The 20741-nt window shown below is 36.6% G+C and overlaps 4 protein-coding genes and 1 pseudogene across 5 annotated transcripts; 2 read left to right on the top strand and 3 right to left on the bottom strand.

Annotated features, from left to right (window-relative positions):
- Positions 1-2160: 2160 nt before the first annotated feature.
- On the top strand, positions 2161-3165 carry LOC117932906. The gene is made up of 3 exons (XM_034854222.1): positions 2161-2407; positions 2500-2586; positions 2910-3165. Exons 1-3 carry the CDS (start codon positions 2255-2257, stop codon positions 3039-3041), a joined length of 372 nt encoding a protein of 123 aa, XP_034710113.1. The 5' UTR covers positions 2161-2254; the 3' UTR covers positions 3042-3165.
- An 876-nt stretch (positions 3166-4041) lies between these two features.
- LOC117933972 (nascent polypeptide-associated complex subunit alpha-like protein 2) lies at positions 4042-6170 on the top strand. Its single transcript, XM_034855558.1, has 4 exons — positions 4042-4190; positions 4268-4364; positions 5377-5495; positions 5575-6170. Exons 1-4 carry the CDS (start codon positions 4125-4127, stop codon positions 5923-5925), a joined length of 633 nt encoding a protein of 210 aa, XP_034711449.1. The 5' UTR covers positions 4042-4124; the 3' UTR covers positions 5926-6170.
- A 695-nt stretch (positions 6171-6865) lies between these two features.
- On the bottom strand, positions 6866-8277 carry LOC117933970 (peroxidase 5). The gene is made up of 4 exons (XM_034855557.1): positions 8059-8277; positions 7797-7988; positions 7560-7725; positions 6866-7464 (listed from the first exon to the last, which is right to left on the bottom strand). Exons 1-4 carry the CDS (start codon positions 8275-8277, stop codon positions 7052-7054), a joined length of 990 nt encoding a protein of 329 aa, XP_034711448.1. The 3' UTR covers positions 6866-7051.
- A 576-nt stretch (positions 8278-8853) lies between these two features.
- Positions 8854-9727, bottom strand: LOC117933971 (annotated as a pseudogene).
- A 1718-nt stretch (positions 9728-11445) lies between these two features.
- Positions 11446-17548, bottom strand: LOC117933536. 2 transcript variants are annotated; one of them, XM_034854937.1, is made up of 6 exons: positions 17484-17548; positions 16460-17248; positions 13290-14938; positions 12727-12915; positions 12456-12633; positions 11446-12392 (listed from the first exon to the last, which is right to left on the bottom strand). In XM_034854937.1, exons 2-6 carry the CDS (start codon positions 17211-17213, stop codon positions 11656-11658), a joined length of 3507 nt encoding a protein of 1168 aa, XP_034710828.1. In that variant the 5' UTR covers positions 17214-17248; positions 17484-17548; the 3' UTR covers positions 11446-11655. The 2 variants fall into 2 exon arrangements, with proteins under 2 accessions (XP_034710828.1, XP_034710829.1); XM_034854938.1 differs by having other exon boundaries at positions 16460-17232; positions 17484-17543.
- Between the last annotated feature and the right edge of the window lie 3193 nt (positions 17549-20741).

The following is a 20741-nucleotide window of genomic DNA, read 5'->3' as shown; positions in this document are numbered from 1 at the left end:
TACCCTTCCCAACCTAACTTGTTTAATATATTTTTTTTGTTATTTTAAAATTTTTTTAATTACACTAAAATAAATAAAATTTATAAATAAATAAATATTATGATTATTTATAATTTATTTTTTTTAAGAAAATATGCATTTTTTATTTTATATATATGTTAAAAAGAGGGAAATTGAAAATAATAATTAAATTAATATTTTTTATTTAATTTTATATGTAATCGGTATGGGACAAGATAAAACAGAGTAATATACCTAAACCCACCCCAAACTTGACTTAAGTTTTTTATTTAAAAAAATAAAAAATCTAAACCCACTATTAACTTATCATTGTTACAAAGTCATGTTATTAGTTAGAAACCAGTTTGGGGTGAGCTCATGAGCAAGTCAACAAGCTTATAGCCATGGCCATATTTGATTTCCAAAAAAATATTATTCTAAAAATAAATAAAAGAAAATGACCCACTAAGTTGCATACTAATAATCCCTCTTACCTATCCCCATTTTTTTTTTCAAATTAAAATTTATTATCATTTTAATTAAAAAAAAAAATTGTTGTACTCTTTGCAAAAAGACCCATGGGAAAGGACAGGCATGATGAGTGTGAGTCATCGCTGAAATGGAGTTGGGGACAACATCTTACCAACTCCTGAAAAAGATGTTGCAGCCATTGGTGACTGCACAGCCACTCCACTGACTTCAACCCCACTCTTGCTCTAGAAGCTCTTGAATCAGACAAATCACCCTCCAACTTTTCCACCAACCATCCCCTATTTTCAAAGGGCCATAAATTTGTTACTATTACTAGTTCATATATTTGGTTCTTAGTCTATTGATGGGGTCAAGGGCAGGCAAACCTAATCTTTGTGTGCTTTGTTGAACTTAATTTTTTTCAGTCAGGCAAATATCATAGTGGGTGTTTCTCCAAAACTAAATGGGTGGTCTATATTATTGTATTTACTTAAGAGAAAGTGGTGTTACACACAAATGATCGAGTAAAGTCTATGGTGCATTTGTAGACATTTTTCAAATTTAGCTTTTGAAGTTTTTACCATTTGGCAACCCCTATGCCCAATTATTGCACGAGGAAAGTTCGGGTATATTTGGTTCTAAGAAAATATTAAAAAATTTTAATAAAATAATAATAATTTTTATTACAAATACCAATGGAATGTATAAAACTTGGGAGTGAAGCATGATATGGAAGAGGAACCAACACACAAAAATATTGGGCACTCACTTCATGTGCACATGGATTAGTGTTTGCTACCTTTCACTTTGGGTTCAAGTCCTGACATTATTAGCCAAATCACATGGTTCAAATATGATGGTGGTTGTGGTGATATCATCAAGTTTTGGGCAAAGCAAATGGAGATTGGAGGATGTGGGTTGGCTTGGTTGCCCCATGAATAAGCAAACACTCCCCAATTATGGTGTTGCCAATTAATTGTGATTTCAATAGATTGGATGTAGTCATTTCCCTCAAGTAATCATAGTTTTTGATCCCTCAATTGGACTTGTACTAATAACTAAAAAGAAATGGACCATTGACAAACCCTTAAAGTGGGAATTCACTATATTAAGACTACAACCAATTTAGGTAGATTGATAAGGTTTTATATTAAATTTATAAATATTTAACTCATGTCTAACCTAACTTTAATTAGTCAAAGACATGTATTTTTTTCGATGGATTCATACCCATTCAAGTTCTAGTGTTACCTTCAAGACATCATTACCATTAAACTATAACTTGGATAGGTTGCTCGATTCTGTGTTAAGTCCAAAACTTTTAACTCACGACCAACCCAACTTCAATCTATTTAAGTTTTATATTTTTTTCGAATTAGGTTGGACTTGAATTAACATGTTATACTTAATATCAAACATCATGATAAAACCATTGGCGGAATTTTGATCACAAAAATTCTTCTTATACTTCATTGTAATCTTTTATAATGCAATTTGATTGGCTTCTTTTTAAATTTTAAAAATTAATAAAAATGAGTTCTAATAATAATTTTGTTGAGGAGGCAAAGCCAAATAATTCCTGAAAAGCTATTTCCCAGTGTAAGTAGCTTAAACGGCACCCTTTCATTTCCCTGTGTATTGGGGTTGGAAAATGGGGGAAGAAGGGAATGAAATGATGGAGAAATTGGAATCACCATCAACAAAAGAAGGTGAAGAAGAAAGAAAAGTGATTCAAATCTACTCAACATCCTGTGAGGAAGAGCCCATTATACGCCTAAGGGACATGGACATGAAAAAATTAGAAGAAACCCAAGATTGCTTCATCTTGGATTTTGACCCTTTTGACTCCAATATTCATCTCTCTAGTCTCTCCATCACTGAAGAACATGCTGATTCTGATGATGCAGATCTTCATGTCATCTCCCAAAAAGGCCAGGTACAACTCAATCCCACAACCCCATTAACATTTCTGCAGACGGGTTTGCCATTATTAGGGGAAAAAAAGTGAGAATTTGATCATGTGTGTAGGTGGCTTGTAGAGACTACCCCCATGCAAGGCATCTGTGTGTGAAGTTTCCCTTTGAAGAAACCCCCCATGAGAGATACTGTCAACTGGTAATGACGTTCAAACCTATAGTGAAATGTGTTATTTTTGGTTGATTTGTGGAAGTGATATTGAGATGGGTTAATATTTGAAAATTCTTATAATATTTTTTTAAAGCAATTTTGTTTTATAAAAATTTTTAGTGTCAGAAAGATTTGAAGTGTTCCAAATCACTATCAAATAGATTCTAATAATATCTCTAAAATCATTTCAAACAGTTCTCCGAGTTTATGAACATGTTTGGTAATCTGTTTTCAAAAATAGTTTTGAAAAAAATAGTTTTTCAGAATAATTTTTGGAACTGATTTATAATGGGTTCATTGTTTGGATGCAGTGTTACTGCTACGTCTGCGATTCAGCTGCCCCTTGCAAGTACTGGACTGCACCTCAACCTGGGCACTGCCATGCCACAGAGCAAGATGCCCACTGGAAGTTGCAGAGGAAATGTAGGATGATTGAAATCTAAAACACCCACTACTCATCTTGTCTTTTTTCCTTTGTGGGCCAATTGACATTTGTAAAAGGTGGCCAAAAATCAGACCACAATCATCAAAGTCAATGACTTCTTCTTTAGCTATGCTACTTCAGTATTTGAAGTTGATGTTTTTTGTATGGTGGGATGGTTTTTGCTTGAGAAGAACCCATTTCATGGAGTTCTTTTCTCTGATTTATTTTCCCCTGATCCAAACATGACTTAATCAGGGCTACTAGCAGTCAATTTAATTTCCAAGATACATAAGATCGAATTTGATACGTCCATTGTATCATTGCATTACGTCATCAATATTTTAATAAGTAGGGAATTTTAGTCGTTGTAGCTGTCGGTTTATTCTTCTGAAAATAAACATATTTTTATAAGGGTTAAATTTTTTCTTATGTTTAATTATCATGAAAAAAAAATTAAAATTAGTTAAAAATTCATATTTTGAAATTACTTAATTTGAAAATCATTTTTAATTGTATTATGAAAAATGGTAAAAAGAAAATATTTAAAATTAATTAAAATTGTGATATTACTTAGTTTTTATATATATAAAAATTAAAGTAAAATAAAAGAATTTAAAGTAGTACCAAGAAAGAAAATATCAATATTTTAAGAGTTTTTTCTTATATTTTCATAAGTTTTAATGAATTTTTGGTCATCGATATTTTTTGTGTCAAAATATTTATCGATATATATGCGATATATTCATAAAATGTAAATACTGATATATCCGTAATTACCAATATTTTCATCCTTGATAAATATACAAAAATAATTTATTTTTAAAATTTTCTTTATAAATTTATAAATTGATGAAAAAAATTAAAAATAAATAGATGTACAAATGAATGAATAAAATAAACTCTTGTGGGCTGCTGCAAGTTACAACTTACAGTCCATGAGGTGATTTAATTTTCTCAAATTTTTTCCTTCAAGTTCATAGCAACCAAACAGAGGAGCCAGATATATAAAGGCCCTTATGGGCAAACCCAAAACTTATCCGCAGCAATAAGCCACACAACAGAGCACTCCATTTCCTCACCCTCGAGCCCAAACCATACCCAGATGCCAGAAGCCGAGGCTGAGCTAGTTGCCTCTCTCGAAGAGGATCTCCAGAAGAAGAAGCTTCTCGTATGTCATCGTCTTTATTGACACTAGCCCTTTTTTTCTTTTTTTGGGTTTTTGGTTAGTTTCTTATTTATTCACAGGAAGAGGAGCCCGTGGTTGAAGACGTCAAGGACGAGGAGGAGGACGACGATGATGACGAGGACGACGAGGACGACGAGAAGGAAGATGGGGCCCAAGGTTGTTGCTCTATAAGTTTCTTGTTTTGGGTTTAGGGTTTCATACCATAACCATCGTGTGCTTCATCGATTCATCATGGCTTGTTTTTGGGCAGTACTAGTTGTTTATGAATTTGGGTTTATTGCATTTATTGATTTATTGGGTGTAACGCGAAATGGATCTGTGGGGTTTTAGCCAATTCCGAGTTCTGTGCTGCCATTCCCTCCAGGTGTTTGTGTTATTATCTCATCTAGTTATGATACAAAATTTTATAAATGGGTGATGATGTAACATGGAAATGGAGTGGCTCTGCTGTGTTTTCTATAGGATTTAAGGTGCTGGGTCCATAATTCTAATGGGATGTATGTGAAAAATTTATGGTTATCTCTTAGTTGTTGCCTGGGTTAGTTCATTTGTAAATTAATTGAAACATGGGTGTTGCCCCCATTGCTTTTGTTTTTGAAACATGGGATGACCCTTGGCTTGTGATAATGTTATGATACTCTGCATGGCAAGGATATCAAAAATTGCAATTTTCGTTCCATGGGTTTCTGCATAGGAGTAATGTTTGACTGGTAGTGTTCTGGATGACGTTACGACTAAGTAAATTGATTTTCAAAGTCCAAGAGAAAAAATCCAGGTGTCTGAAAGTTAGGCTTCTTTTTTTGGTTTTGATAGAATGTGCAATAATCTGTGAATTGTCTCTAAAAGAGTTTCTCCCCTTGTTAGGAAAATTTCTTTTTCAGTTTACATCTACAGTTGTACACTGAAGCATACTTGTCTACCCCATGGGTTGTGCATGTGCAATGTTTTAATTTCCGTCTCACTGTTTTTGCTGGCAGTTTTTGGTTTTTCTGAGGTTTGTTTTCACTCACTGTTATTTTGAATCTAGTGTGGTTTGTTTGGCTGTTTCCATTTTTTCAAATACAGATTCTGTATCCAATCATGTAATTCTTGTTTACTTACTCTTTTTAATGTTCAATTACAATGAAGATTGTCCTTGAATTTATCTCAGTTGGGAAATGAGGTGCAGGTGCAAATGAGGGCTCAAAGCAGAGCAGAAGTGAGAAGAAGAGCCGCAAGGCAATGTTGAAGCTCGGAATGAAACCCGTTACTGGTGTTGGAAGGGTCACCATTAAGAGAACAAAAAATGTAAAACTTTGTCTGATTTCTGTTCTTGTATTCACTTGTATCATGAATATTCTTTACCAGTCTTTCCTGGGCTTGGCAGATATTATTTTTCATCTCAAAGCCTGATGTCTTCAAGAGCCCAAATTCGGAGACCTATGTCATATTTGGGGAGGCGAAGATAGAGGATTTGAGCTCTCAGCTGCAGACACAGGCTGCACAACAGTTCAGGATGCCAGATATGGGGTCGGTGATGGCAAAATCAGACATTTCTGCTGCAGCTGCTGGAACACAAGCAGATGAGGAAGAGGAAGTGATTGATGAGACTGGGGTGGAGCCTCGAGACATTGATTTGGTGATGACTCAAGCTGGGGTGTCAAGGAGCAAGGCTGTTAAGGCTCTTAAGACTCACAATGGGGACATTGTCAGTGCTATCATGGAGCTCACCACCTAGGTAGCCTTAATAGTTCACTTCTCAGTCTTTTCTGAGGATGAGTTTTTGGTATTGATACCACTATTTTGTTTATCGTAGTTAAATTGGCTCCTATCTATTAGGTGGCTAGACTTTCCTTTTTCTTTTGGTTGAACTTAGACAATTTGCATAACAATGAGGGTCTGCAATATGCCCCCTTCTCTGTTATATTTCTTTTCACACGCTTATTGCTCTTTCCATTATTCATTCCTTTTTTTTTTTCTTTACCCTGGTCAAGGGAACCAATGCCCATCCCTGAAACCTTGACCATATTTCTTTCTTTATTACCAATTACTTATTGCCTCCACTGAAGGATTGTTTATTACAAACCAAGAACTAATTGGAATAGCATGATTGAGGATTATTAAATGCTTGAGTTAATGGACTTGTGTTGTCATCATGCAATAAATATACTCATGTGACAAATCAAGCGTATCAACATGAGCTAGGCAATTTGGATTGAAGTTAGATGGTTATGGGATTTTGCCTGCCTTTGCTTCAAGTTAACTGGCTTGTACCAAGGCAACTGTACCTTCTAGGAGTTAGATGGTTAAAGTTAACTTGCATCAGTGCCCACTAAGCGTGTATAGTCCAGCAACAATGTCGGCATGTTCCATAAAGGATGATGTGCTGTCTATCTGGGGTCTCTTTCTTGCTTGAGGCCAAATGGCTTGGCTTAAATCATGGAATAGATGAATAGATGCTGGTGTGTCAATGACATCTCTTATTGTTTATTCCTTATCAGGTCTGTCTTTTTAATTAGTTATCGTGCTTTCTGACTTTTGAAACCCAGATAAATTGCATTCGTGTTGCCATTTGACTTTGTTGGCATTGATAGGTGAAAGCATTCTACTTTCCATTGTCGAGTGTGGGCTAAGAATGGGGTCCAGTTAGGGTGTGGTAATTTCCTTCTTGTAGTTGATTAGGCTGAAATGTTCATTTTGGATTATCTATTATTTCATTTTCAACCAATTATTATCCTACTCACCGACATGCCATTGCTTATTTCATAGTTGCACACATTACAAACACAAGATTCAAAACCAAATGACTGGAAGTTGATAGGATGAAGCATCCAGCTTGTAGATACTTCAATCCTCTACTCTCTTTAGCTGTTGATAACCCTGCAATTGGCTCGAATCTCTCCTGCTTCACCGATTAAGACACCAAGTTGGCCCATCTTCACCATTGCAGAAGCAAATTTGTTCTTCCAGAGAAACGGGTTCCCTGCATTTTGTCTTACTTGGGTTGCTGTTGTCGTGTCTGTTAGGAGAGTCTGATCTGATGTAAACAAACCTCTGTTTCTTAGAATATCAACATAGTAGCCTACGTCTGTGATGCTTGGGCTCGAGGGGTTCATTGGAACCACCAAGTTAGTATTTGTGCTACCTTGTGGGCACTGTGTCTTCAAACTGGCTGCATACTGGGGATCTAGAGTAGGGTCCTGGCCCGATGTTCCATTGAAATTGTACAACCTGTTGCTGAAGGAACTGCAATGCGAACGGCCAATTGTGTGTGCTCCTGCACATACACGCATCTTATAATATCGAGGAGTTGATTCCATATCTTAGTTAATGGGTTGAGTCTGATTTTGTGCGATGGTTGGAAGAAGTTACCACTGAGAGTCACCATTTCATCCTGTGTCAATCCTTTGTTTGAAAAGAACTGAGTGAGTTGGTCGACAGTAAAGGTCGGGGGTGGTAAGTTTGTCGATGCCTCTGAAGCTAGTGAAATTCTGCCATCTCTTCTTCCTGCAGGGACATCATAGCCAAGCCCTCCGGTCTGCATGGAAAATTAAGGTTGTTTCCTCATAATCTAGGCAACTTTATCAAACAAAAAAATAGTCTACTTACTATCTCCACGCTATCCCTTGCTGCAAAGGCAACTATATCAGCACATGAAACCACTCCCTTGCACATAGCTTCGAGTCTAGCCTTTGCTCTATCAATGACTTCAAACCCTCTAAGACTAGGGTTGTTAGCAGGAGAATCCTTTTCTGCTGTGTTTGAGGGAGTCGAATCGATGAGCACTGACCCATCGCAACCCTAGAAATACAACAATTCAACTTAATATGCTGTAGAACTCAAAGATGATAGCCATTAATAAATATCTTACCCTAACAAAACAATCATGAAAGTGCATTCTGACCAGGCCAGGAGCCACCCCACTGTCCCGCATGAACCCTTTCCCAACCTCATCTTTCACTATGAATTCAGCCAAGCCACATGAGGTTCTATAGAACCCCACTTGAAGCTGAGCTTCTAACTCAACACTTAGACATAAGAAAACCAGAACCCAAGTTAAAGACAACCAAGTAACCCTTTTCGAACTCATTACTTCTTTCTGCTTATAGGCTATAACATTGTTATGGGTATTTATAGTAGAAGTCAGAACCATCTTAAATGGATATGATTGGTTCCCTATTTGAGTATTATTTTTATTCAGTGCCATCCGAAGAGGCACAAGGTTGGAATGTCATTGTTTCGTATTCGGTGGAAGATTATTAGTATTCGCACAAAGAAGAAGAAAAATACTAGTGGAGTGGTTTGATGCAGTGGGACATATATTATACAAAAATCCCTTTCCCTGGGTTCACGGGGACACCAAATTGATCTCAGTTGACTTGGATGCAACAAAAGCCAAAGTTGGTGCGTGGATAGATATGGATACCCAAAAAAAGGCTAGACAGAAAGCTGATAACAATGATATTGATACATGACATTGTCTATCATGTGTTTGTCTGCATCTTGTATCTGCATTCTGTCTTGTGTAATCTTTTGCATGAGTAGAATGAACTCTAATAACTTGCTGCAAGCTAAATTTATTGTTTGAGACTTCGTTCTTTGATCATCTTATGCATTCAGTCCTTTAATTTGGTGGGTGAATCCTAGGTAGTTTTGCAATAGACTATTACACCTCAAACTGCAGGTTTTTTATTGTCAGGTTCCATGAAGTAAACCCTAGTTAGAGTTATTGATCACCCTACAGTTGGTTCGAATCTCTCCATCAGTTCCCGTTAGTACTTCAATTTGACTCATCTTCACCATTGCTTTAGCAAACTCCGACTCCCAAAGCAACCCATTTACTGCATATGTGGTCACTTGCCTGGCAGTAGCCTGGCTGGTTGTGAGTGCCTGATCAGATGTGAACAGGCCACGGTGACGAAGAACATCTGTGTAATAGCTCGAGTCCATCACAGCTGGGCTGAAGTTCATGTCCACGACGAGGTTAGGATCAACAGTTCCCTGTGGACCTCTTGGGCATTGTCTCTTCAAGTCCTCAGCATATAGGGGGTTTAAACTCGGGTCTTGCTTCGACGATGCATCGAAGTCATAGTCTGTTGCTGAATGAGGTGCAATGAGCATGGCCAATTGTGTGAGCGCCTGCAGGTGTTGTATAGCTAACATTAGCGACTAATAATAGAATGGAATGGTACTGTGTTAGTCCCTACAAATTACCGGAGAGCGTGACCATCTCTTCCTGTGTTAGTCCCTTCTTAGCAAAGGACTGGGTGAGTTGATCAAGGTTAAGAAATGGAGCAGGTATGTCTAGAGTCTCAGAAGCAAGTGACACCCTTCCATCTCGCCTCCCTGCTGGAACTGACCACCCAAAGCCGTTGCACTGCATAGCCAAAACAAATACTGAGATCAAGATTAGTTCAGGAGAAGTTTCTCTGCTTCTGGTCATCTGGGGCTGAATAATAAGCATTGCTCTCTCTGAATGAATGAATAGAATAATTGGATTCTGTATTTCTTTTGGCTTTTAGAAACAAGTTAGGCATGAGCTCATGCTCGAACCCCACTAAGTGAAGGTCATAGTTTCAAAAAACCGACTTAAAAAATTCAGTTTCCTTACTATTTCTACAGCATCTCTTGCTGCAAATGCAAGAATATCTACACAAGAGACTACTCCTTTACATTCAGCTTCTAGTCTAGCCTTGGCACTGTCGATCACTTTGGTCCCACGGAGAAATCAATGTTATGTTCTGCATTTTTTTTAACCTGATGATAGATGAAGTAGGGGGAAAGGAGAAGCTGGTGATGGGGATGATGCATGTGTTTACCCTAACAAAGCAATCATGAAAATGCAGTCTCAACAGACCAGGAGCAATTCCCCTGTCTCTGTCGAAGGCCTTTTCAACTTCGTCCTTCACAATTGATTCAGCAGCTCTGCATTTGTCTCTGTAGAATCCCACTTGAAGCTCAGCTTCAATCTGGGAGGTCAGGGAAAATACTAATACCAAAACTAGAGGTAGCACCATCTCCATCTTGAGTAGTCAGGTCTGAGCAGCTTGTAGCAATTTATAGATAAAGAATTCAGCCGCCTACGACACTACTACAAAAAATAGGAGAAAATGACAGATTTGAGAGTTTACCCATCTCCCCCACTTGGGATGGAGGTTTGACATTACTCTGAAACTGAAGGATGCAAGTGGTTAAAGATAACAGAGGAGACACCAGATATATGGTATAATATAGGAGAATGATCGGAGAGTGAAAGAAAGTACGGTCTCATATTAGCTTGTATATTTATCAGTAGCAGGGCAAGCTAGCCCTACCATTTGCAGTCCTCAGCGTCCCTGTATACATGATTGTAAGACACCAGCTCAAACCTTTCACAGAACACCTAAGTATGCAAGACTGACTGATAATGTCTAAAAATCGCATTCTAATGGAACCTAATCGACCAAGGAATGATCCTTTTTCAACTACATTAAGAGCCAAACATACCCTCTTCTATAAGTTATAATTCCAGACAACCCTACTAATCATGGAGATGACTCCAATCCAAGAGATCAGCATTTTTTTCTTGATTTCTTGGGCATGTTTTATTAGACTTTGGAAGCATGGTGGTGAGTAATGGTGATAGGTAACCTTTGGTGAGACAACTTAGTGAAAGTAGTTCTGAGTGTATCAGTAAATTCTTGAGACTGCACATGGAAACTTCCCTACAACCTAATACTTCAAAATTCAAATCATAGCAAATCAAACGGGATTTTTATTTTTTATTTTTTAATTTCCTCTTGACTGACTCCATATAAACTGCAAAAAATCTGGATTCTGATAGCAAATCTAGGGCTGGGGCCTTGAAAAAATAGCCACTATTCCTCCTTTGTCAAACCTGACCCATGTTAATCTTTCTTTATATGATCCTTTTCCACAACTGGAGCTAAATAATCAATTGATTTTGGTGTTGGCCCATCTAACCAACCAAAGAATCCCTAAATCTGTTAAGGTTGGATTGAATTTGGAGGAACCAATGACCAGGCATCTCTTTTTATATATAACCTTTCAGAAATTTCTGGTTCCAAGAGCAGAGACTCTGAAAAGATTCAGAAGCCATTACACTTCCCTATCAAAGACTACATTCCAGTTCTCTGCGCTACATAGATTCTTAGAAACATGGCCAACACAGAGCCTTTGCATTAAAAGCATGCAACCTACCTGATAGTAAGAGCGATGGCTATAACAGAAAAAGGGCAGATAAATACTCATTAAAGCATTGACAAGCAAAGTAAACCATAAGTTTTGAAAGTTTTTAAGTTAAAAAGCATTTTACAAGTTTGGCAAAAGCCAGACTCTTAATAGAGTTATCAACCACAATGTGCCGGTCATAACATATATACATATAAGTGTCTTTGGGGAAGGAGGAATGGTAGCAAAAAGGAAAATTTCTTATCTGAGGAACCTTCAGGTACCAAAGTGAGGTTCATCAGTTCCCTCCGGGAAGCTCCTCCTTCAGCACATGTTCCCAATCTGCAGAAGAGCCTTCACTAAACCCTGCAGGAAGCTGATTCTGAAGCCTGTTGGACCTTGGCAGTTGGATCACTGGATCATCCATGACATGTTCATGGAACTCCTTCACAATTTCACAGTCGAAATCATCTAAATATGAGTCAAATCTATCTTTAGTATGGTTGGCAATGTGAACCTGCAAGTCAGGTCCCAAAGTGACATCCTCCACTCTGTCTTTAATAAACATCCAATGGCTTCCCTTACCTGCAAATTCTAGATCCACTTCTTCAGGTGGCTGTTGTCTTTCAGCATTCATGGGGTTGGATTTGTCAGCACGACATTTTAGGATACGAAATCTGGCCATAACATCATCCGAGTGGGTGCTTGTGCTTATATTAGGGGAATGGTCATCCTTAGCCGCATGTGCCAAGTTATCATCAGAATTCATATCATGAGAAACTTTGCAGCTTGATTGTTTCCCCACATCTTTACTATTCAAGGAGTCTGAGTTCTCATACCGACGTTTCAGGATATGAAATCTGTCAACAACATCAGCTGCGTGGCTCATTGTGGTAACATTAGGGGAATCCTCGATGGTGATATCTGGCACAGGGTTCTCTTGAGCCTCACGCTCAAATTTGTCAACCATACTTAGATCAGAAGAAACCTTGGAGCTTGACTGCTTCTCTACATCTCTAGTGTTTTTCAACAAATCTGAAGAAGAAAATCAGGTTAAACAAAGGTCACAGACGAAAACTTTAAACTAAAGATTCTAACCTTCTGTTTTGTGCAACTTGAATTTCTCCATTTCAATCTTCATGCGGTCAAAGCGAGCTCTGTAACTAATAGAACATAATGCAGCTTCAGCCTCAAGCCATAGATTCCTATACAAGAGAGCTTGAGGGTCTGTTTCTTCCTCATCATGAAAATTCTTATCAAGAATCTTTCTTATAGCCTGCAGATCACATTACATGATAATAGAACCATCTTTCCCTTTTTCATGGAAAGAAATAATTGTTGTTTCCTTGAGCAATAAATGGAACCATACCTGGATTGTGCTATCATCATTTACTGTGTCTTCATCATTGACTAATGAAACAAAATCTGAAAGTTTCTCATCTTTGTTACCAGATACAGAGCAATGCCTTTTACCCTTGTGGTCACTCTGACAGTGAAACTGATCCTCAACATTTGCATCTGCCATCTTTTTCCCCAAGGGCCAACTAGCACTGGCACTCTGTAAAGATGTTCATCAGCTTAAGAAGAAAATCTATTTTTGAGTAAGAATTTAAACATTGAAAGATTCTCAACCTGATCAATTAATAGCCAATAGCTTATCCATACATGTAGAAGTTCAATAAATTGGTCAGCTTCTTGTAGCATATGACAGAATAGCCATCCATACGTATACAAGTCATAAAATGGTTGATTTCTTACAGCATAGAACACATTATGAATGACATGGTATAGTAAAGGGGACAGCATAATTGAATGACGAAATTCTTGTTACCATAATCGTATTGAATGATTTTCAAGAAAATCACACACTTCCCCATTCCAGTCCATTAATAGTGCCATAGGAAATTTCATAAGATTATAGAAACAATGTACCTTGTTAAGGTCAGGTAACTCTCCAAGAAAATGAGAACTGCCTTGCTCAGCAATTTTTTGACCTTTCTTTGTCAAACATGCATCAAAATTGTCAATCACGCGCTTAAGGGTCTCATGGTCTTGTTCATTCAATGAGAATGCATTGTCAGAACAATGTGATAAAAGCAAGACTGATAGGTCCTGCACTGTGTTGATAAGCATGTGAACATCAATTTTTGGGGTTGATTCTGATGCATGTTGTTTAGTAAGCTTGGTAGAAGCATCATCTCCAGACAAAGGTGAACAAGAGATATTTTCTGTTAGATGATATGTCTCATGAGATGACCCATCTCCAGAAACATCATTGATATTATTCCCGGTGACTTCAACACCAACCCCTGATGAAAGCTTTCTTTCAGATGTAAACTTCACTTCCTCAAAACTTTGTCGCATGGTATGAGAAAGTTCAAGGTTATCACTTTTTGAACTGTTAAGCAGTGAATGATCTCTTTTTGGTTGAATGATGTCATTAGAAGACTGATTCCCATCACCACTGCTCAGTTTCTGACAATAAGGTCCTGTTTTAAAGGCATCAAGTGATCTCTGTTCTCTTGATGGGTGATTAACAACAGATGGCCTTTTCCGAGAAGGTAATAAACCATTTTCTCCACACACATTTTTATGGTACTCAGTGTTTTCATTTGGCTTCAGAGAGGAGACATTTACAGCATCATCACTATTGAGGGGGAAAATATGATGCCCTTGAAGGTTGAAACCATCTAATGCTTCGAACTGCTCCATAAGATTATGGGGACTCAGCGCTTCAGAAACTTCAAATGGAGAAAAATGGGAAGTTATCGATCCTTTCCAGCAGGGTGAATCCACAGCGGGATTATAATGATCAAAAGTCTCAGAAGTATTGTCTATTGAATTGACAGCTTCAATACTATTGGGTGAAAAACTGAAGCCATCTTCCACATTCAAATGAGGAATTTGAAGCTCAGATCTTGCTCTCAACAAATTATCTGTCTCCTTCACACCCATCTCGTTGTTTAAGAGCTCATGCCTTTTAGTAGAGGATGATTCCACAGAGAGGTGATCATTTCTTTGCCAGTGACCATTGAGTTGGCTTGTATCTGAATAAAGTTCTCTGCCTTCAGAAATCACAGGGATGTGAGGTTCCTCCGTGTTAGAGAGATGATGACCAGAAACATTCTCACTGTTATCAGTACAAATCATGTTCCTCGATGAAAATGAATTTACTCCCAAAGAACTGGGGCTATTGACTGGTGGCCTAATTACAATTGCAGGGGAAGATTTTACCTTTGATACTGGATCATCTACACAAGAATCAATTTTTCTGAAGCATTTTTCATATAAAGCACTTTGTGGCTTCCGATAATTCCAAGAATTTGTTGCTGGTTCCAGAGATGGGGCCCGAGGATGAGGAGTTTCAGGAAGTACTGAAGTAGATCCCAGGAACGATGTTCTTGGAAAGTCAAGAGAAACAACCATGGGATTTGCTTTTGGTTCATAGAAGGACTTATTATTGAAATGATCTGGGCTGAGAGATCCAACACAATTGTCCCTTCCCAGAATATCAACATATTTTCTATCTGAAAGTACAGAACCTTCTTCACCATTGCTCACACCCTCAGCAGTAGGATCTCCTACAAATAAAGTTACAAAGTGAAAAATCTCAAAACAATAACTGTCAAGAGCTGCTTTAGACAAGGTTTAGATCAGGGTAACTCTATACACAATACTATTTGTATCACATCACTTTCCCTTTCACAATTAAGAAACCAAATATTCTTCCAGAAATAGAGGCTACACACAGATAAATATAGGGTTTCACACAGTGAGGGAAGAACAAGTTGGCCAGTGCTTTAGACAGTATATTGCCATAAATATTCAGAATAGCAAACAACAACTCAAGCAACTAACCTCACCTGGGAAATGAAGTTGCTAAGCTTAGATTAGACAAAGATATTTAAAGATGGCACGTCTCATCTGTGTTAGGCATAAAATATATTGCTTGTCATTCTATCTTAATAGACCTAGAAAAATCACGACTAAAAAAAAAAAAAAAAGTGTTAAAAAAAATCCCAAAAGAACAACCAAGATTATTTTTTTCCTTCACAGTTCCTCAATAGGCAGTCATCATCTGCTTTTCCAATGTAGCCATGATTTCAAATTTGTGACACGCTTCCACTACATTTTCCCACTTAGTTGCAAACTGTCAATTGTTTTTATTTCTTCTTTTGGATGATACTGTAACACAAACTAAATATTAGTAAATACAAATAACAACAGTATTTACAAAGACAGAATATTAAGATAACAAAAGGGTAATCCCAATTATTTTGCCAGGCTGCACAAATCCTATTTTGGCAATTCCAACCTAACTAAGCTCATACTCCATTAAATATCATTTTATTGTTTCTCACCACCCAATCCCATTCTCTTCTGGATACCCATTATCCATGCAAAGCCTTTATGCACATTACCATAATTTCAATTAAATAACCGGCTATCATGACTTTTTTCACAACCCCCATGTCATTTTGTCCTTCCCATTATCATTGTAATATCTGTGGCCTAAACAGAACAAGAAAAATTGAACTAGACCAAAACAATGCTGATGTGCAAATTAAAAACATGAAAATTGAAGAACAAATTATTTCCTTGGCAGCATGTTCCATCTCTTTCAATATTTAGAACCACAAGACCAAAACCAAGCAAGGTCCCCAGCATTTTCAAAATAAACTTAAATATTTGAAGATGAGTGAGCATTCTGGTTCGTGGAAACTACTGGGGCATTTTAAACTCATGCTTGTGGTATTTTAAGTTATGGAAAGAAGAATATAACTGATTAATAACCCCAAATACATAAACAAATAGTTATCATTAGAAAAGAAAAAGTAATCACAAATTCACAATGGAAGCTTATCAAAATTATGAATTTAAAAAAAAGGACAATGTGCTAGCAAGTGACTAGAGAAATGAAACTAGAAATGCAGGCTGCAGCAGAAAAAGATAATGAAGAGTCTCAGTTAAAGCAAAAAAGATAGAGAAAGAGAGATCAGAATAGAATAATAGAAAACTGACCAACCATAACAGAAATGAAAAAATGTGGAATTTATGGAAATGATCTAGGGTCTATATATCCTACAAAGATGAGGATTTACCTTGATTGATATAACTCCTGTAAATGGATGAACCCACAAAATTTGACTCCTTTGAGCAAAGGCTCTCATCAAGTTCCACTTTTTTACCCTGCTCAATATCTGCCAATCCATTCCAAAAGCCACACCACCGAGAGGGGTACTCCAAACCAGACATACTTTGAGTGTAATCATCTAGGGAGGACGATCCATTCAAGTGAGCAGCATGGGAAGTAGATAACAAATCATAATTAGGTTCATTAAGGACCACCAAGGGACTATTGTCCTCAATTGCAGGAGCGACGTATGGGGGATAATACGGTTTGGCTTCAACAAGACTAGTCTTCATGCGGTCTGAGCATTGACCGAACGAGAACACATCAGTTCCAGCAGACACAATAGGGCTCAAAGGAGGCAAATGGGCTATCCCAGACACAATATGGCTCAAAGGAGGCAAATGGACAACCGGGGAATTGACAGGCTGAGAGACGGTGTATCTATAAGCATTAGAAGGCGGTACACCAGTGGCCTGGACCGAATCAACCGCTGAATTGGGATTGGAAAAGTAATCAGGTCTGGAGACGGGAGACTGAGGATGAACCCAATTGTGCAGAGATGAATTGAAGGGAGCAGCATAAGTTGATTCCGTGAAATTCACAAGTGGGTTTGAAAGGGGTTTGGAAACTGGTCGATCAACCGTAAAAGGCGGGGCTAAAGCCGACAAATTGGAAGATGATGAAGAAGATCCTCCATTACCAAAAGACCCAAAACCCATCATTTCCCCCCTTTTTTTCTACCTGATAATCGAGTCAACTGATCAAAACCCACAAAAATTTACATCAAAAGGAAGGCCATCGAATTGATTATCATAGCTCAAAATGAAAATAGCAAAAAACGATCAAGAAGAACAGTAATCAAACAGCATAAAGACAAACAAAAACCCAGTATAATCGCGATAAAACAATAGTAAATGGAATTAATCAGAGGATTAAGCATGAGATAAGCTAAAATTTAATGGGAAAATTGATGAGAAAACGAAAGCTAATACCAGTAGAGCAACGGCAGAGACCCAACGAGAGACGGAGCTGCGTTCTCTCTCCCCTTCTCTCTCGCTTTCTAGCTTTTGGCTTCATTTTTGTGTTGATTTACCTATATACCCCTGTATCCTGGGGTAAATTCCTCTTCCATCTACTGCTTTTTTGTACTTTCCCATGGGTTTTACATGGTCATCAGGGATATTAACCTTTGATTCTTACCCATTTTTTTAAAAAAATATTATCTTTATAATTAAGGTAAATAATTTCAATTTAGGGTTTACACAAATTCAAACTATGACTTTGTTGGAATTTATAAATTTTTTTTTAATTACAGAAAAAAGGGCTTTGAAATTTTGGAGTAATTTTGACCATAAATTTTGTCTATTCTTATGGGTGTGGTAAAAAAAAAAAAAATGTTAGGGTGTTTATTCAAATGTATTTTTTTATTTTTTTTTGTTTTTAAAATTAAATATAAAAATATAAATTTATGTAATATATTTACAAATTAATTTCAAAAATTTTAAAATTTGAGTCAGTAATTTTTTTATGTTTCAATTTTTTTAAAATAGTTTTAGAACCTTTATCTTTTAAAGATAAACATTTAAAAGTTTTGATACGACAAACTAATCGCCAATATATATTTGTTATATTTCATTTTTAAAATTAAAAACTTCTATATAAAAATATAATATTTTATACAAAAATTTAACATTTAAAGTGGTTAATATTTTATTTTTTCAACATAAGTCTTTAAAAATTACTTTATCCTCTATAAAAATTACTATTATTATTTTTTATTTTAAAACCAAAAAAAAAATTGTAATCAAACGTGCACTTAGGTTATGTTTTGGAACGGTTTTTTAAAATATTTTTTTATTTTCTGGAAAAAAAACAGAAAATATACTTTAAAAAAAATTGTTTTATATTTTCTGTTCTTAAAAATGAAAAATAAGGTGTTTTCAAAAAATATTTTTTAATTATTTTTTATTGTTTTCACTTGTTTTATTATAACTGTTTTAAGAAATAATTAGTAGAATTATTAAAAATAAACACTACATATAAAAATTATTTTTAAAACATATTTAAAAATATTAAAAATAGGTTAAAAATATTTTTAATTTCTAAAAAACATTTTCTACAAATATCATACAACAGTTTTTAAAATCAATCTGTTTTTAATTTCGAAAATAATTATCAAACAAACCCTTATTTTTTATTTTCTAAAATTTTCATAATCAAACATGACTATGTGAGAAAAAAAATTCTATTATATATATATATATATATATATATATTTCTTTTTTATATATATGTTTTTTCTCTGATTTTCTTTGAGCAAACATACCCTTAAAAGAAATTGGATAAATCTATATGAAGAGTTTGGCATACTCCCACAGTGAAGATGGTCATGGGCCAAGCAAAATGCAGAGCCCATTTGGGACTTGAACATGGCCATTTCTTATACCAACAGCTAGTGGCTGACTGATCAGCTTCACCCCATCACTATTATCAGCCCAAACTCTTCTGGAGCGGATGGGGATAAGAAGCAGTACTAGTTACTGCATCCATAATTTATCGACCTTAAGCCTTAGTCATGTGGGTGAGCATTTGGTGAAGTGAATTTCCTTCTATTTTCGCCACTTTCTTTTATTTTCCACACAAACAAACAGAACTTGCAATCACAATTATGGAGAATTGGCACTAGGTACTTTGTCTTGTTGCTCATAGGGAATAAACAATGATGGGATTCAAGAAGTCCCAGCAACCCAGCCTCCCAAGTCATCTGCCCGTTCAAATGTACCCTGAATTCAGCTCTTTTGATTAGGTTGAGAAATTTTGGTGAAGAGAGAATCCTTTTTCTTCATCTTATATCACAACTAATCTCTTCTGCATGGTGGGTTCTGCATTTAGTGCATAGAAAACCAAATTATGATCTTGGTCTTCCTCATTCCAATGAAGGGGGAGACCCCACAAAAGAAATCCAACCATTTTCAAAGCTCATTTCAACAAATGGGTGTAAGAATTTCAATATTATTTCATGAGATGGTATTTGAATCTCACCAAAAAGCTGTGATGAATTTTACATATTTGGTAAGAGAAACAAAGGAGATATCTCATCTACACACTCTGCACTGCATAAATAGAAAAACAAAAAGCATAAAAAATCCAAATCCCAACCCAAACAATGAAAAAATAGAATAAAGAGAAAGAGAGAAAAAGACCATGAACAATTCAAAAACACAGAGCTGAAAAACTCTAGAAGTAGAGAAGGAAGGAAGAGTTGTCTTGAAGGGAAGAGGGACTGGAGAGACGGAGATTCCTGATATTGAGGGCACCCATATTATGCCTTGGGAGGAACAGCTGCTCTGTCATCCTTGCCAGCACCACTGTGTATTCCTCTAGCAGCTCTGTAATCACAGACACCATTATCATCTTCTCTTCCTCTCTGAAAGCTTTTGCTCAATGGCTATTTCAAAGGGAGCCCTTCAAGGTTGAGAGGCCAAGTAATGATTTTTCCTTCTAAGCCTCCGGTGTGGTGGTTATATTGAGATTGAAGGAGGAGGTGTAATGAAGCCAAACTTATAAGCTAATGGGATTGACCTACTTTAATTTGTGGTACTTCCCAATCTACCACACAGAGATCTCAATTATGATTTCATATATTAATATCATAATGAGATTAGTTGTAGTCTGAGTTTTGTCAACTCATTCATCAATTGTAATCATGGTAATGTTTTACTTTCACATGAGACTCAAATGAGATATATACTCAAATCACATCTTTCCTTTTAGGCTGATGATGTGTGGGGTAGAGTGAACTGAGTTGAAGAATCAAGGGTGGAGATGCAGTGGTTTCCAAGTTTGAATTTCAGTGTTGGCACCGGTCTGGCCCTACAACTCCTTGGGACATCAGAAAACGCAAGGTGAGCTGCAGTTGCTTAAAGTAAAATTATGGCCATGTGCATGTTAACTGTCGTGTGAATTCCTATATAGGGTAAAAGAACCTGTTGATTTCCTAGCTAATTAAGAGCCCTATCTCCACCAACCCCACTCAACATTTTGACTCATGATGTTGTTGAATGTAACTCTCCTGAATAAAACATAAATATCTTATTCGGATAGTTTGATTGAAACCAATGAGGCTCTCCCCATGAGGACCACAAGTTTTCTTGTTTATTTTCTCTCCCTTCCTGTGAAAAAATGGAGACCTCAATTAATGCCAGGGTGTGTGTTGTTGTCTTTATGTCATTTGCAATATTGCTTTCATG

This window comes from Vitis riparia, chromosome 16, assembly GCF_004353265.1.
Source record: "Vitis riparia cultivar Riparia Gloire de Montpellier isolate 1030 chromosome 16, EGFV_Vit.rip_1.0, whole genome shotgun sequence".
Classification (NCBI taxonomy): domain Eukaryota; kingdom Viridiplantae; phylum Streptophyta; class Magnoliopsida; order Vitales; family Vitaceae; genus Vitis; species Vitis riparia.
Note: the sequence above shows the minus strand (reverse complement) of the source record. Positions and strands in the feature narration are given on the sequence as shown.

What these genes read in the sequence shown, in the direction of transcription:
- LOC117933970 (XM_034855557.1), bottom strand. Translation starts at nt 8,277, where the DNA reads ATGAGTTCGAAAAGGGTTACTTGGTTGTCTTTAACTTGGGTTCTGGTT. An exon ending in TTCATGATTGTTTTGTTAGG is followed by an intron (nt 7,989 to 8,058) that starts GTAAGATATTTA and finishes TTGTATTTCTAG; the next exon opens with GGTTGCGATGGGTCAGTGCT. An exon ending in TGAAATGGTGACTCTCAGTG is followed by an intron (nt 7,465 to 7,559) that starts GTAACTTCTTCC and finishes GTGTATGTGCAG; the next exon opens with GAGCACACACAATTGGCCGT.
- LOC117933972 (XM_034855558.1), top strand. Translation starts at nt 4,125, where the DNA reads ATGCCAGAAGCCGAGGCTGAGCTAGTTGCCTCTCTCGAAGAGGATCTC. An exon ending in TCCAGAAGAAGAAGCTTCTC is followed by an intron (nt 4,191 to 4,267) that starts GTATGTCATCGT and finishes ATTTATTCACAG; the next exon opens with GAAGAGGAGCCCGTGGTTGA. An exon ending in CCATTAAGAGAACAAAAAAT is followed by an intron (nt 5,496 to 5,574) that starts GTAAAACTTTGT and finishes TGGGCTTGGCAG; the next exon opens with ATATTATTTTTCATCTCAAA.
- LOC117933536 (XM_034854937.1), bottom strand. Translation starts at nt 17,213, where the DNA reads ATGATGGGTTTTGGGTCTTTTGGTAATGGAGGATCTTCTTCATCATCT. An exon ending in CAGGAGTTATATCAATCAAG is followed by an intron (nt 14,939 to 16,459) that starts GTAAATCCTCAT and finishes CTTTATTTGTAG; the next exon opens with GAGATCCTACTGCTGAGGGT. An exon ending in CAAGTTGCACAAAACAGAAG is followed by an intron (nt 12,393 to 12,455) that starts GTTAGAATCTTT and finishes TTTCTTCTTCAG; the next exon opens with ATTTGTTGAAAAACACTAGA.
- LOC117932906 (XM_034854222.1), top strand. Translation starts at nt 2,255, where the DNA reads ATGGACATGAAAAAATTAGAAGAAACCCAAGATTGCTTCATCTTGGAT. An exon ending in TCATCTCCCAAAAAGGCCAG is followed by an intron (nt 2,408 to 2,499) that starts GTACAACTCAAT and finishes TCATGTGTGTAG; the next exon opens with GTGGCTTGTAGAGACTACCC. An exon ending in ATGAGAGATACTGTCAACTG is followed by an intron (nt 2,587 to 2,909) that starts GTAATGACGTTC and finishes GTTTGGATGCAG; the next exon opens with TGTTACTGCTACGTCTGCGA.